General features: G+C 42.1%; 2 protein-coding genes across 2 annotated transcripts; both read left to right on the top strand.

The window, feature by feature from the left end:
* The first annotated feature begins 410 nt into the window (after positions 1 to 410).
* dgcr6 (DiGeorge syndrome critical region gene 6) lies at positions 411 to 4,693 on the top strand. The gene is made up of 6 exons (XM_083903230.1): positions 411 to 536; positions 720 to 832; positions 3,055 to 3,215; positions 3,326 to 3,426; positions 3,508 to 3,648; positions 3,778 to 4,693. Exons 2-6 carry the CDS (start codon positions 729 to 731, stop codon positions 3,853 to 3,855), a joined length of 585 nt encoding a protein of 194 aa, XP_083759356.1. The 5' UTR covers positions 411 to 536; positions 720 to 728; the 3' UTR covers positions 3,856 to 4,693.
* A 4,541-nt stretch (positions 4,694 to 9,234) lies between these two features.
* Positions 9,235 to 13,353, top strand: slc7a4 (solute carrier family 7 member 4; the record flags this gene model as incomplete). The annotated part of the gene is made up of 4 exons (XM_083902259.1): positions 9,235 to 10,216; positions 10,311 to 11,017; positions 11,189 to 11,297; positions 13,136 to 13,353. 4 exons carry the CDS (start codon positions 9,235 to 9,237, stop codon positions 13,351 to 13,353), a joined length of 2,016 nt encoding a protein of 671 aa, XP_083758385.1.
* Positions 13,354 to 15,363: the final 2,010 nt, after the last annotated feature.

The raw sequence follows: 15,363 nt of genomic DNA, 5'->3' as shown, positions 1-15,363 counted from the left end.
TCAGCAGCGCGTGGCACGCGCACGCACGGCTCTCCAGGAGCGCGCTCCACGGGAATCAGCGGAGCAGGTGAGCGCGAGATCTGCTGCACAGTGTCCACACTAAACAACCATGAAACACACACACACACACACACACACACACACACACACACACACACACTCCAGAGATACTAATGTGATTATTGAATACATATACAAACACACTGTTTTCACATCTTCAGCCCTTTTTTTAAAATCATAAGTAAAGTCTTTTGTCATGAATGTGTTGTCACACATCTGACTATTAAAAGCTGTCACACTGAAGTCGTTTTCTCTGGTGCAAAGCAGCGCCACCCTGTGGGCATCCTGCGTTATTACGACACAGCGCTTTACAGACAGGCATCTTGGCAGCCAGCAGCTCGGGGTCTTGTTAGCAATCCACGTTAGCTGCTAACAAACAAATACATCCATGACAAAACCCCAGCATATTCACATTCACAACAGTCACGTTTGTATCATATATCACTTCAACTGCGTTTAAACATCATTAAGTACAGGTTCGTCTGCAAAAATAACGCATTTTGTGTTAATGGAGGCATTTTTCACTTTGAAAGCAGAGGACTTGTCCAAGAATAGCAGCTAGGCTAGGCTAGGCTATCTAATGGACTGTGTTTCTGCTATTGTTGTTGTTGTTGTTGTTGATGATGATGATGATGATGATGATGTGCGTGTGTTAACAGTGAAGGAGAATGGACGTTTATCCCGGAGTCACCAGCGATGATCCAACAAAACAGCAGGAAAGACATTACTACCTGCTGTCTGAACTGCAGACTTTAGTCAAAGACTTACCGAGGTAATGTTGACATGATGAGGGTATCACAGTAGTGAGGCTCAGGTGCAGCTGAAAGAACAGCAGCCAAAAACAAATGAATTCAACAATGATTAGCAAACATGTCCACCATGAAGTAAATTAATACGAATGTATGATGAACACACTCACTGGAAGTATGATAAAGCAGGGTTGCTTTATCATACATCCAGTGAGTAAGTAAGTCATTCACTCTACATATTTTTTCCTCTTGAATATACATACACTACTGGTCAAAAGTGTCCCATTTTTGATTGAAATTCAAGCGATTCAAGTCCAATGAATAGCTTGAAATTGTACAAAGGTAAGACGTGAACTGCTAGAGGTAAAAAAAAAAAGGTAAGGTTACCCAAAAACGAAAAGAAGAAAGTCAAGGTGTCAGTCACGCAAGCTGTTGACTCTCATAAACTTGTCTTGTGATTCTCTTGTGACCTCTTCCTGTCAGAGTTTCTTCCAGTTTCTGAGTGCCTCTTGGTGGTGAAGGAAACTGTGCTCACTGACACCTTGACTTTCTTGTTTTAATTTTTGGGTAACCTTACCTTCTTTTCTTTTTTTACCTCTAGCAGTTCACTACTTACATTTGCAAAAGTTTGGGCACCCCTGCAAATTTTGTGATTTTCCTTTATAAATCATTGGTTGTTTGAATAAGAACACAGTGATATTTGAGAAGTGAAATAAAATAAAGTTTATATGATTTACAGAGAGTGTGCAAGAATTATTAAAACAAAATTAGGCATGTGCATAAGTTTAGGCACCACAAAAGAAAAATGTAAGGTATTTTGGAACATTCTTCTTTACAAAACATCTCCAGTTCAGTCAGGTTTGATGGTTTCCGAGCATGGACAGCCCGCTTTAAATCACACCACAAATGTTCAATAATATTCAGGTCTGGGGACTGAGATGGCCATTCCAGAACGTTGTATTTGTTCCTCTGCATGAATGACTTAGTAGATTTTGAGCAGTGTTTAGGGTCGTTGTCTTGTTGAAAGATCCAGCCCCGGCACAACTTCAACTTTGTCACTGATTCCTGGACATTGTTCTCCAGAATCTGCTGATATTGAGTGGAATCCATGCGACCCTCAACTTTAACAAGATTCCCAGTCCCTGCACTGGCCACACAGCCCCACAGCATGATGGAACCACCACCAAATTTTACTGTGATTGCAAGTGTTTTTTTGGAATGCTGTGTTCTTTTTCCGCCATGCATAACGCTCCTTGTTTTGCCCAAATAACTCCAAAATGAAGCTGGCTTGTCCAAATGTGCTTTAGCATAACCTCAAGCGACTCTGTTTGTGACGGGTGCAGAGAAAAAGCTTTTTCTGCATTACTCTTCCATACAGCATCTCCCCTGTGTAAAGTGCCCTGAATAGTTGAACGATGCACAGTGACACCATCTGCAGCAAGATGATGTTGTAGGTCTTTGGAGCTGGTCTGTGGGTTGACTGTGACTGTTCTCACCATCCTTGGCCTCTGCTTATCTGAGATTTTTCTTGCTCTGCCACTTCGGGCCTTAATTAACTGAGAACTTAAATCTCTGAGATAGCTTTCTGTATCCTCCCCCTAAACCATGATGTTGAACAATCATTGTTTTCAGGTCATTTGAGAGTTGTTTTGAGGCTCCCATGTTGCCACTTGTGTATGGAGGTCAAGGGCCACTGAGGTTACCAAACCAATTTTGAGTTCCAATAATTAGTGCTAAAGGTATTGAAATCAATAAAATGACAAGGGTGCCTAAATTTATGCACATGTCTAATATTGTTTAAATAATTCTTGCACACTTTCTGTAAATCATAAACACTTTATTTCACTTCTCAAATATCACTGTTTGTCTCCTATATGATATATTTAACTGAAATTTCTTATCCAAACAACCAATGATTTATAAAGTAAAATCATGAATGTACAGAGGTGCCCAAACGTTTGCACACCCCTGTATATATTTATACATATATTATATATGTATGTGTGTATATATATGTATGGATGTACTATATATACATATATATATATATATATATATATATATATGCAGATGAACCTGCTTGAATATATACACACAGGTCTGACACTCTGCAATGTTGTACAGGCTTAATGTCTATTTATGTCAGTTATTATTATGTTTTTTGTGATGCTTTTTCCATTGTGCTCAAATACAAATGAATGAATTCCTTCAGCTGACAATTGTTTTTGTATTTCCCCATGTTTAGCTCCTTCCAGCAGCGTCTGTCCTACAACACGCTGAGTGACCTGGCCCTCGCACTCATAGACGGGACAGTGTATGAGATTGTGCAGGGGCTCCTGGATATTCAGCATCTGACGGAGAAGAATCTGTACAATCAGAGGCAAAAGCTGCACTGTGAACATCAAGGTTGGTGCTCTGCTTAACAGAGACCATGCAGTCATTAATATGGTCTAGATAAGAATTCGGTAGATTGAAATCATTGCTGTAACGCCTGATTTTATTTGTTTTATGTGCAGCACTCAAACAAGATCTTTTACGGAAACACAAAGACGCTCTGCTGTCGTGCAAGTCTCACAACCTTGGGCTACTCAAATCAAACCAACAAGCAGAGCTCGAGGTGAGACATCTGCCCACAAAAAGGTGTAGGGTTCTGTCATCTGCTTTTTGGTTCACTAATAGTTGTGTGTTGTGTTGTCAGGCTCTGGATGTGCGTGTGCGAGAGGAGCAAAGAATGATGGACAAGAAGATCGTAGCAGAAATTGATCAAAAAGTTATCGACCAGCAGAACACATTGGAGAAAGCAGGAGTCCCTGGGTTTTACATCACCACCAATCCTCAGGTTACAAACCCTCCATGTCTGTTCACTTACTGCAGTTAAAATGCAAATGCATAGAAAACTGTTACTTTTCCATGCAGACAAATGTCCAGCAGATGGCGATGATTGTCCTCACTTGTTGCTCTCTTTCAGGAGCTGACGATGCAGATGAACCTGCTTGAATTGATCCTGAAGCTTCAACAGAAGGAGTCACAGTCTGGGATTCCATGAGAGCGACTGTGAATATAAGTGGCGTAAGCTTACATGTCCCGGTCTCTGTGCGATTCATCGTGCTTCAGTCCATGTGACACTGCTGTTTGTGAGAAGCAACAAACAGAGAAAATGTTGGAACTCTTGTTCAACACTTCCTGGCTGAACTTCTGTACCGAGTGTCATCACCACCAAAAGCATCACGGGGAGAGTTGATCTTCAAGTGTTGAAGTGAGATAATTCTATTTCTATTATTATTTCATGCAAAGATGTTTCAGGTAGTGAAGGAGAACTGACTTGTGTAGCACCTCTATTTCACACATTGTGAAGTTAAGATGGTTGTTTTGCTTCAAACACATATAAAGATGACTTAAAAACAACATTTGTAATGAAAAGGAAACTCCATTTGTATGTGTTTATACAGTCAAAACAGCACAAATGCCCTCACACCCAATATGAAGCTGAATTCTGTAATTGTTGACATGAAAATGCTTGTAAAACAAGTTGGTTTTACAGGTTCAGTATGACTGGACTCTTGAGAAAGTGGTCCAGCTGATGTTGACCTCAGTAGAGAATGTAAAACAGAAGCAGGGTGGAAAGTGCCTTTATTTGTTAGGTGTTGAGCTAAACTTGGAGCATTTTTAGTGGTGTTTAAACATCAGTGTCTGTCAAACAAAGGGAATTGAATCAGTCACTAATGTGATGTACTGTATGAACCAAAGTGATTTTTTTTTTACACATCTGCTTTCATGAAACACGTTTTAATACTTTCTCACAACATCTTAACGGAATGTTGTTGTTTTCACTGTTGGAAGTCTTTGTCAGTAAACTCTCTCTAAATGATTCCACTGAGGTTTGCTTCTGGTCATCAGTTCACATGGAAACAAATGTTTCATTGGAAACCAGTAAATGAATAAATTGCAGCTGAACTGAACTTGACCGGTGTCTCGAATTGGTCACATGTTTATTTTTCCTGTCAAACTAATGGAGTTAATCATGTGCATGTACTGTAGTTTCAATCCCACCCTGACAACAATGTCCTGATTATACTCATCATAATGTCATATTGAAATAATGAATGATAATGACTTTCTCTGCATTGAGAATTAATTCAGACAGGAAGTCAGGGTTAGGTGGATGGTACACAGTTGTCTGCAGAGCAGGTTATTTACAGTTTGCTGCAGATAAAGAACATAGGACGGAACATGTCCTGCACATCTGTTTCCTGCTCTCAGCTCTGGTGTCTAATAAACTGAGTGAGGTTTCTATAAGAGCTGCTCCATCCAAAGTGGAATGGACGTTGTCCCTAAGGGACGCCAAAGGGTGTCCAGTGATCTACAAAGGAGACATTGTTTTCTGTACACCACCTGAGGTTCAACCTGTTCTCTGTGTGTGCTGATGGATTGTGTTACTATGGCATCCATGACCTGTTCCAAGATCCTACAGGGACTCGAACATACATGTGTACATGTGTATGTGTGTGTGTGTGTGTGTGTGTGTGTATATATACAGTATACAGTGGTATGCAAAAGTTTGAGCACCCCTGTAAATGTTCATGATTTTCCTTTATAAATCATTGGTTGTTTGGATAATAAATTTCAGTTAAATATATCATAAAGGAGACAAACATATTTGATATTTGAGAAGTGAAATAAAGTTTATATGATTTACAGAAAGTGTGCAAGGCATGTGCATAAATTTAGGTACCCTTGTCATTTCATTGATTTCAATACCTTTAGCACTAATTATTGGAACTCAACATTGCAATTTTTTATCGCTGTCACTCTCACAGCATGCACACACAAGCTCCTCCTCCTATTCCACTGAGATGGAGAGAGCATGATAAAGCATGATTCTGCTCTATTATTTCAGTGTCATTTATTCTGTTACACTTTTATTTTGTTTACAGAGATTTTTTTTCTATCTTTCTAAAAATATTGTTATAATAACATAAGATTTGCATTAATGTTACAAAGGACCTCTGCAGTGTTATACTTGAAAGACACTTGTTTTGTAAAAGTTTTTCTATTTTAATATATTGGAAGTTCATTGTTCATTGCCTGCTTAGTTTTTATTGTGCTACAATTATAAAATGTGATACATGATGAGCAAGTGAAAAGAGCTTTATTTACACTTCAACACACTGTATACAAAGATCCAAAATAATGATCTCACTGTCAAAGCAGAGGGATATAGCACCACCTTGTGGAATGTTTACAATGAATGCATTAAAGTTCACATAGAGTGGTCCTGTTGCACATAATGTTAGTTATGTAGGTCTACTTACATACATTAACTTGTTTTTAGCCATGATATTTCAGACATAAATCCAACACCCAGAAGAGTGTGTTGTGATTGGCCAGCCAGCGTAGAACCTTCCCAACTGTCTTGTGATTGGCCAGTACCCCGAAATAACATAATCAGCACACCCGCTCTCAGAAGCGCAGCTCCCCCCTCTGGAATGGTGGATGCACTGCTACTCATTATCAAAACATTGTTTTAACAATGTTTAAAAATAGTTTCGTCACGACTCCCCGCCGCAGTCCCTTTGACGACCTTTGACCCGGAGTCAGACCCAGGGTGAGAAGACACTGTCGCTCGTGAAACACCTCGACAACGGACGTTATTCTTCTTCTGCGGTTCAATGTACGCAACCGGATGTGCCCGGACTAGTGCCCGGAGCAGGAGGATCTGCTGTTTACGTAACCAGAAGGGAGATCTCGCTGACTCCGAGATTACAATAAAACACAGCGTTCTTAGCAGTGGCCGAACTGTTTGTTTTGAACCTTCAGGGCTTCGTAAACAAGGTAATGATGCAGATACACACTAATAAACAGCGTTAATTGGAACTTCCGGTCTAGGTCCGCTTTAAAATTGAGTCCGCTCATGTTAAATTAAATTATAATCAATAATTAAAATATATCAAACTCTGATATCCAAAGTCTGAATAATTCCTTACCCTATCATTCCTCCCAGTGATTATTTTCCAGATGGATTACCACAAGGCTAGCTTCTTAAAAATAAATTCATATAAATGAGGCAGTCTTTTGAACGGCTCCTCAAGATCCGGCTCAAGATTTTTGGATATTGTGCATTCTTATCTTATTTGTATTCTTATCTCTACTTTATTTCTTACTCTACATTATAGTAGAGTAAGAATAGTGTTTTTTACCATATTTTATTTTATTCTATTTTTACTCTTATCTTACGTTTTATTTCTTTTTTACTTATATTTAGAGTGTTTTTTTTTTGTTTTTTTTACCATATTGTATTTTATTTTATCCTATTTTTTACTCTTATCTTTACATTGTCTTTCTTCTTTTTTTTTTTACTTATTATGCCATTGCACATTTCTGCGCCTCTTGTTACCTTAACTGAGCTGTTGTGTGTTTCCCCCCTGGGGAAGGAAGAAAAATTAAATTCATTCAATTCCATTCAAAGATCCGGCGCTGCTGTGAGCAGGAAGTTGACCTGACTCATGGCGCCCCCTGTGGGTGGGGAGGCTGCAGCGGGATAGCCCGTCACAGAGGGGACTGTACCTTTAAGTCCAGCGCATGTCGGTTTTTTTCCTCTCTCTCTCTGTGTGCGTGTGTTTGTGTGTGTGTGTGCGTGTGTGTGTGCGTGTGAACCTGTACTCCATCATCATACGATGCTCTCCGGTAACTTCTCTCTGCACGGATGACAGGTTTAACAGTTCAGGTAAAGCCTTCGGTATTTCTCTCTTATTATGATTATTATGATTATTATTATTATCGATGACGAAGCTCACGCCGTCAGATCTGATATCGGAGACAGGACGTGTGTGATGATGAGCCGCACTTTGCGTCCGTTTCCATGTTGTTATCAAATATTCATCATTTCCACGAAAACGACGCGTTAAATGTCCCTTTTCTTTTGTGTGCGTGCACGGGGCGTGTTGTGCTCGTGCTCGTGTCCGTGTAGTAAATGAAACCACAGTGAGAAGCAGCAGCAGCAGCCGTGTGTTTCATGGCTGAGGGTTTATTTCTACACGGGAATAAAACCTTACGTAATTAAGAGGGAGGTATCCTGTGTTCGCCATATGCAACAGCCGAGGGCAGCAGGCAGATCCGGAACAGATGGAGTCTTTATCGACAGTCATCATGGAATAATACTCATTTACATAATCTATTCCTCTATTTCAACACCGTATCTCACATCATTGACGCCTTTAGATGTCGTGGCGAATCCGCACTGATGATCATGATGATGATGATAAGGAGGAGGATGAGCGTCCATTTGTGCCACAGTATCATCACAATACACACAGCAGTGTCTGTGTCAGAGTGTGAAACTCAGAGTGTGAAACTGGTCAAAGACCGATCGTAGCTTTTCCATGGTAATAATATCTGACATCTGACAAAAATAACTTTTTGTAAGAAACTCATAGTTTCTCTCCACACTGCAGTTTGTGTTTCCACAACATTTTATAACCTAAACATTAAATACACTGAACATGTCTGTACATTTACAGCGACACGAATCAGTTTATTCAGTCAGATTAAATTAGTAATTATATCCACAGACAATTAACATCTAAATTAAGATAAATTATAGGTTACTGTCACTTGCCCCCGGTTATTATTATTGTTAATACAAGCAGTCAGGATGTAGTTACTTTTGCATTAAACGCCACCTTTCCTGTTTCTCTTGTTTGTCTCCGCTCACCTGGTAAAGGCAGCCCTCTGCTCACCTGAGTGTGATTTGGTTTCTTCCTGTGTTTGGTGTTTTATTTGTTTGCTCATTCTGGAGCTGTTGTGTTTCTCTCCGTTGTAATCTCTAAACCACACAGTGGAAAAAGGACCTGAGATAATGTGTCATTTATTTCCTCATGCTGTGAGACTGAAAGAATTTAAAATACTGAATATTTCATGTCACTGTTGTATTAACACATTCATTTAACGACAAGGCCAAGCGTGAAAAACACCTTTTGTGTGCAAAGCCGCTTGCACCTGCCGTGCATGTCCATCACCAGCTCTCAGCCAAACAGAGCAGACCCCACCCTGCAGACTACATGTCACGCTGTACAGCTAATGCATACAACAGAGGCATCAGGCTGTGTTTGTGTCCTGAGCGTGGAGCTGAAATATGATAAAAACAAGATGAGATATTCCTTTATTTGTCCCTCACGGGGACATTTGCAGTGTCACAGTAGCCAAAAGTGACAAAGGTAGAAACGTGGATGAAATAGATAAAATAAAGTTCATGAAATAAAAACAGTATGAAAACACAAGCTAAGTCGCTATGTTGTTACACGTCCTGTTGTGATTGTGATTAAAGAGCTTGTGCTGTGTCTTCCAGGTCATCTTATCAGGCAGGTTAATGGATCCAGAGTGACTTCTAACACCCTTATACTCGGCTGGTCTGTCTAACTCTGTAACTATGGCAACTTGCTCAAGAGGCTGCGCGCCGGCGATGCGCCTTTGTCAGAGACTGAACCGACTCAAGACCCTGGATGATGACATGATGGCCACGTCGCTGAAACGCTGCCTGTCCACCCTGGACCTGACTCTGCTGGGTGTTGGAGGCATGGTGGGCTCTGGGCTTTATGTCCTGACAGGAACAGTGGCTAAAGATATGGTCGGGCCGGCTGTCGTCATATCCTTCCTGTTTGCAGGTATTGCATCTTTATTGGCTGCCTTTTGTTATGCCGAGTTTGGAGCTCGCATCCCCAAAACAGGATCCGCATACATGTTTACCTACGTGTCTGTGGGAGAAGTCTGGGCTTTTCTCATTGGCTGGAATGTGATTCTGGAGAACATGATTGGTGGTGCTGCTGTGGCACGCGCCTGGAGTGGCTATCTGGACTCCATTTTTAACCATGCTATCAAGAACTTCACAGAGACTCACATCATGCAGTGGAACGTGCCATTGCTTGCCCATTACCCGGACCTTCTCGCAGCAGGGATCCTAATAATTGCCTCGTTCTTCATTTCCTTTGGAGTTCAAGTGTCCTCCTACCTCAATCATATCTTCTCCACCATAAGTATGGCTGTCATTGTTTTCATATTAGTGTTTGGCTTCATACTGGCTGAGCCTGCCAACTGGAGCCAGAAAGAAGGAGGCTTTGCCCCGTTTGGATTATCTGGGATACTTGCAGGCTCAGCCACATGCTTCTATGCATTTGTGGGTTTCGATGTCATTGCGTCCTCAAGTGAAGAAGCAAAGAACCCACAGAAAGCTGTTCCTATTGCCACTGCGATCTCCCTTGGACTTGCAGCGACGGCCTATATCCTGGTCTCCACAGTGCTCACCCTCATGGTGCCGTGGCACACGCTGGACCCAAACTCAGCTCTGTCGGATGCTTTCTTTCGCCGTGGTTACAGTTGGGCTGGAGTGATTGTGGCAGTCGGTTCTATCTGTGGTGAGTGAGAAGTTTAAATGTCTGCCAGTGCATTTATCTGCTCAGTGTTACGTGTTGTGTTCTGATGATGACGAGTCTCTGTTCCCATTTCTAGCCATGAACACGGTGCTGCTCTGTAATCTCATCTCCCTCCCTCGGATCGTGTATGCCATGGCAGACGATGGATTGTTCTTCTCCATATTCGCACGCGTCAATCCTGTCACCAAAGTCCCTGTCAATGCTATATTGGTGTTTGGAGTCTTGATGGCCACCATGGCTCTCATCTTTGACCTGGAGGCCTTGGTTCAGTTCCTGTCCATTGGCACTCTCCTGGCATACACCTTTGTGGCTGCAAGTATTATTGTGCTGCGCTTCCAGCCTGAGAAGACCAGCTCCAAAGGAACTGCTTCCACGTCTCCCACCCCCAATGCTGAGCCTTCCCTCGCCCACTCAGAGTCCCAGACTATAACAGAGGACAGCGGGGAGCTGAAGCAGTACGAGTCCTTCTCTGACAAACTCCAGCTGGTGGAGAGACAGAAGACGATGGAGCGGCGTGGGGTGGGGCAGCTGAAGGCTTTCTGGGAGCCGTACCTGGGCAGACTGCTGGGGGACTGTGAACCGGGCCAGGTGGTGGCCTTCTGTGTGCTGACTCTGATAGTGAGCTCAGTGTCCTTCTGTGCTGTGCTGGAATTCGGTAAAAAACAGCTGCAGCTGCCCGTTTGGAGCTACGCAATGTTGCTGGTGATTTTCAGCTTAGCTTTCGTCATCAGCCTGGCACTGATATGGGTTCATGAGCCACAGACCAACAACAAAACATTCCAGGTGAGCGCCGTAATGGATTTTTATACTTCATAAAATAAGGTCAAATAGGATGCTGAATCTTTCACTGTCCTCACTGTAATATGTAGTTTACATGTGCTCTTAATCCCATTTGTAATTGTTTCATTTGAAGTCAGTTATGTGATTGTGTGACTGAAGTGTTGTTGTGTGTAGGTACCTCTGGTTCCACTGACTCCAGGTGCCAGCATCTTCATCAATGTATTCCTTATGATGAAGCTCAGCTCTCTAACCTGGATTCGATTCACTGTGTGGATCGCCATAGGTAAATATGTGTAGCTTAACATATAGGTGAAGTAAGTAGTTTATAGTGACATCTAGAGGAGAGGCTGAAATTTACAACAACTAACTGCTCCTCTGCTCACCCCCTCCCTATCCTGAGCGCTACGGTATCCTCAGCCAGTCAAATGTCGTCCTCGTCGTCTTTCTCCGTGGTGCGGGCGTACGGTCGGGTACTGGTGTTCCTTTATCCGCTGTAAAATACGTGTGCTCCTCCATTCTAAACGCGTAAAAAGATCCGCTCTCAGCCTCGTCTCGGCGCTCGATTTGTTCTCTCGGGTTTGTCTATACAGGCTCCCGTAGAAACATGGCGTCGTGGCAATGCAACAGCGGCCCGCGACCGTGTTATTTAACATGACTTTTTGAAACACTACGAAAATGAAACAAAAAATTTTATACAGCGACTAGACAATGCAGGAGCACCTAATATGTATAAAAAAGTTGATTTTGGGTCATATAAACCCATAAATACTACACAGTGTCCCTTTAAAGCATTAAATATGAAATCAATCAATTACTAAGCTGCATAGAATGAAAATAGTGTTGTGCATGTGTGAAAATCTCTGTTGTCAGAAAAAATGAAAGGGCAAAGCTTTGGTCAGCAAACTTGTGACAATGCAGATGGTGGTTAAGCAGCTTTAAATCGAGTGATCATGGTGGAAGCATGATTAACTGCATTGGCTTAAAGCTTCTCTGAACCAGTAAACCATTTAAACCCCACTGTCAGACTGTTGCAAGTTAACGAGATTCACACTCGTGAAGTATTACATTTGACAGCCTCACTCGGTCTTCACTCCCACTTATGTCACATTCAAACCGCTGTGGAGCTGAAACATGTCTGTGTTCCTCAGTATAACTCGACTCATGTTGCCTGCACTGCACACAGTAAGTGATTTGCTCGACATCTAGACAGTTAGAGGCAACAGCAACACTGTGCCAGTAAAGGAGTGCGAGGACAGCTTACAGACAGGTTGACCAGGGATGACGAAACACACGAGACACACTGGCACAAAACACAGGGAGGAGGGCGTATTTAAAGGAGCATGAAGTGATTGACACCAGGAGCAAACAACCAGGGAATCATCGAGACCAGACAGATGAAATGCAGACAGGAAGACAGAAAAACCCTCCACCAAAATAAAACCAGTACACATAAACTAACTAACTCTTGTGATTGGCCAATACCTGGAAGTGACATATTCAGCACACCCGCTCTCAGAAGCGCAGCTCCCCACTCTGGAACCGTGGATGCACTGCTACTCATTATCAAGACATTGTTTAAAAATAGCTTTGTCACGACTCCCCGCCGCAGTCCCTTTTATGAATTTGACCCGGAGTCAGACCCAGAGTCAGAAGACACTGTCGCTCGTGAAACACCTCCACAACGGACGTTATTCTTCTTCTGCGGTTCAATGTACGCAACCGGATGTGCCCGGACTAGTGCCCGGAGCAGGAGGATCTGCTGTTCAGGAGAACTGCTGTTTACGTAACCGGACCGGGGTTTTTCAGAGATCTCGCTGAGCCCGAGATTACAATAAAACACAGCGTTGTCAGCTATGGCTGAACTGTTTGTTTAGAACCTTCAGGGCTTCTTAAACAAGGTAATGACGCAGATACACACTAACAAACAGCTTTAACACTGGTTTCATGTGTGGTATATTGTTTCAGTTCGTGAAGACCAACAGACGAGTTACACACTGCAGCTTTTCATTTGGAAATTGTAACTTAAAATCTGTGGTACTTTTTTTTTTATGTTTATATATTTTAGAACACATTTGCCCCAAACGTGACTTTTGAGTCACTGTAATGTCTCTTTTCCCCCAGGTCTCATTGTGTATTTTGGCTATGGGATCTGGCACAGTAAGGAGGGCAGACGGGAGCTGCAGCCCAAAGACATGGCCGCCCGCTACGTGGTGCTGCCCAGCGGCAGCTTGGTAGAGACGGTGCAGCCGGTGCAGCCTGACGGTCACGTGGACACACAGGCGCGCCACATCAAAGCCACCACTGCCTCCACGGCTGAGGAGTCCACAGGAAATAGATGATGTGCGACCAAATCTAGTCGCCCGTTACAACTGCCTGTTATTGTCTGATTACTCTCACTCAAACGCTGTATTCTGACTATTGTACTCTCTGTGTCTCGCTCCTTCTCTCGTGTGACTGGCCTGCCACGGTCTGTAGTCGTTCCTCAGCAAATGTAAGCACACCACAGGACGGGATGCGCGCGCTCTGTCTTGTTGAGAATCATATTTGTATATCTTGTTCTATTTGAATGTACAGTAGAGCGCTTCATTACTGCCCCGTGTGTCATGTTATATGTAAGACCAGCTCTCTTCCTCAGATCCATGTGCTTGTAGGTGACATGCGGGTGCTTTCCCAGTGACCAACTGCACCTCTAGCTCAGTGAAATGTTTTTAATCATTGTTTTACTTTTAACACAAATCTGAAACTGCAAAATCAGTCTCCACCAAAGAGACATCCTGCTGATCTGAAGTATAGTCAGCATCCATGTGTTGCTTTTCTTTGTTAAGCACAAACTAAGGCACAGTATCGTTATCAATGCACAGAATAATGTGACTTTAAATTTTTGCCTTTTGTCTCAAACTCTTCTGCTGATGACCTCAGGAGAAGCTTATGACACATGATGTGAGCCTGTAAACTGTATTTATTTATCTATGACTATTACCTCCACTAGGGAGGTTATGTTCTTGGCCCAGTTTGTCTTTCTGTGAGCAAGACAACTCAAATATTTGAGCATGAGATTTAATATGATCACAAAGATTACGACACTAGGAAAGTGAGCAGACTTTGTTTGTGCTCTCTTGATGTTCATTTTTTTGGCTCACATGCAGTTTTCTTTAGTTTGACTTTTAGTTGTTGCTGTTTTTGTGTCTCTGCTGTGAATGTGTCCTATGATTAGTGTCTATGAGTACATGAGTAACCCCTCACACACACACACACACAGCTCAGTCTGCAGCTCCACCTCGGTCAGAGCACACGTGTGAGAACACATATTGTACATTTCCCCATCAACAAATGAAGGATTATCTTAAAACATTCCCACAAACGTACACAGTTTTAATATAATGAACCCAGTGCATTCTTTAATTCTGTTTCATTTCACTTTGTATTTGCATGTATGAAGTATGAAACCAATGGCCTTAAACATGTTGTAATCACCACAGACTGACCTCCAACGTCTGTTGAATCAAAGAATCTTTCTAATGATTAAACCAAAACACATACATGGAAGCAAATGTACAGCAGGAAGAATGATGGCACAGTCCGGTTCAAGAGACTTTTGTACAACTTTGCACACACTCATTTTATAAATCATCTGTTCATTTTTGACAGTTATGATTTTGATGTCAGAGCTGGTGGCACATATTAGTACTGTGGTGCTTTTTTTTTAAAGTTGAATTCCCTTTCACCTTTTTCCTTTCAGTGCCAGTAAGCACAATCTAAACTCTTACTCCGACTGGTGTTTTACTCTGCACTTGCACTCAGACCCTTCTGTTATCGTGTATGTCTGTATTCAATGAAAAATAAATGTTTTCAAGCAGCATTTACAAAAATCTCAAGTGTGGAGTAATGTGTCATTTGAGAGTCACAAAATAGTTTATTAAACCTCATACATTCGTCACACGTGCAGGAAGGGAATATCATTTGGCAGTTAAATCCAGTGAATCTATTAAAAGGGACAAAGAACCATGTGACACCATCACATTAAGATAATTATTTTTATTTGAGTATATTTACAGTATAATACAGTTAAACATTTCTCACTTACTCGTAATCTATGGCTTTATCCTCAGCACGAGGTTCACCAGGAGCTGGAGCCAATCCCACCTAGGAGTCCATCACAGGGCAAACATACAGAGACGACCGTTCACTCTCATACTCACAGCTATGCTCGATTTAGAGTGTCCACTCAACCAAACTGCAAGTTTCTGGACTGTGGGAAAAACCCACGAGCAGACGAGTAATCAGGCGACCTGTAAACTCCACACAGAACCAGGATTTGAACCAGTGAGGCCGGTTAATCCACTTTACAC

Source organism: Microchirus variegatus (assembly GCF_963457635.1).
Source record: "Microchirus variegatus genome assembly, chromosome: 16".
Lineage (NCBI taxonomy): Eukaryota > Metazoa > Chordata > Actinopteri > Pleuronectiformes > Soleidae > Microchirus > Microchirus variegatus.
Note: the sequence above shows the minus strand (reverse complement) of the source record. Positions and strands in the feature narration are given on the sequence as shown.

Excerpts from the sequence above, each read along its gene's own strand:
- dgcr6 (XM_083903230.1), top strand. The coding sequence starts at position 729 with ATGGACGTTTATCCCGGAGTCACCAGCGATGATCCAACAAAACAGCAG. Across the intron at positions 833-3,054 it reads TTAGTCAAAGACTTACCGAG|CTCCTTCCAGCAGCGTCTGT; the intron begins GTAATGTTGACA and ends CCCCATGTTTAG. Across the intron at positions 3,216-3,325 it reads GCTGCACTGTGAACATCAAG|CACTCAAACAAGATCTTTTA; the intron begins GTTGGTGCTCTG and ends TTTTATGTGCAG.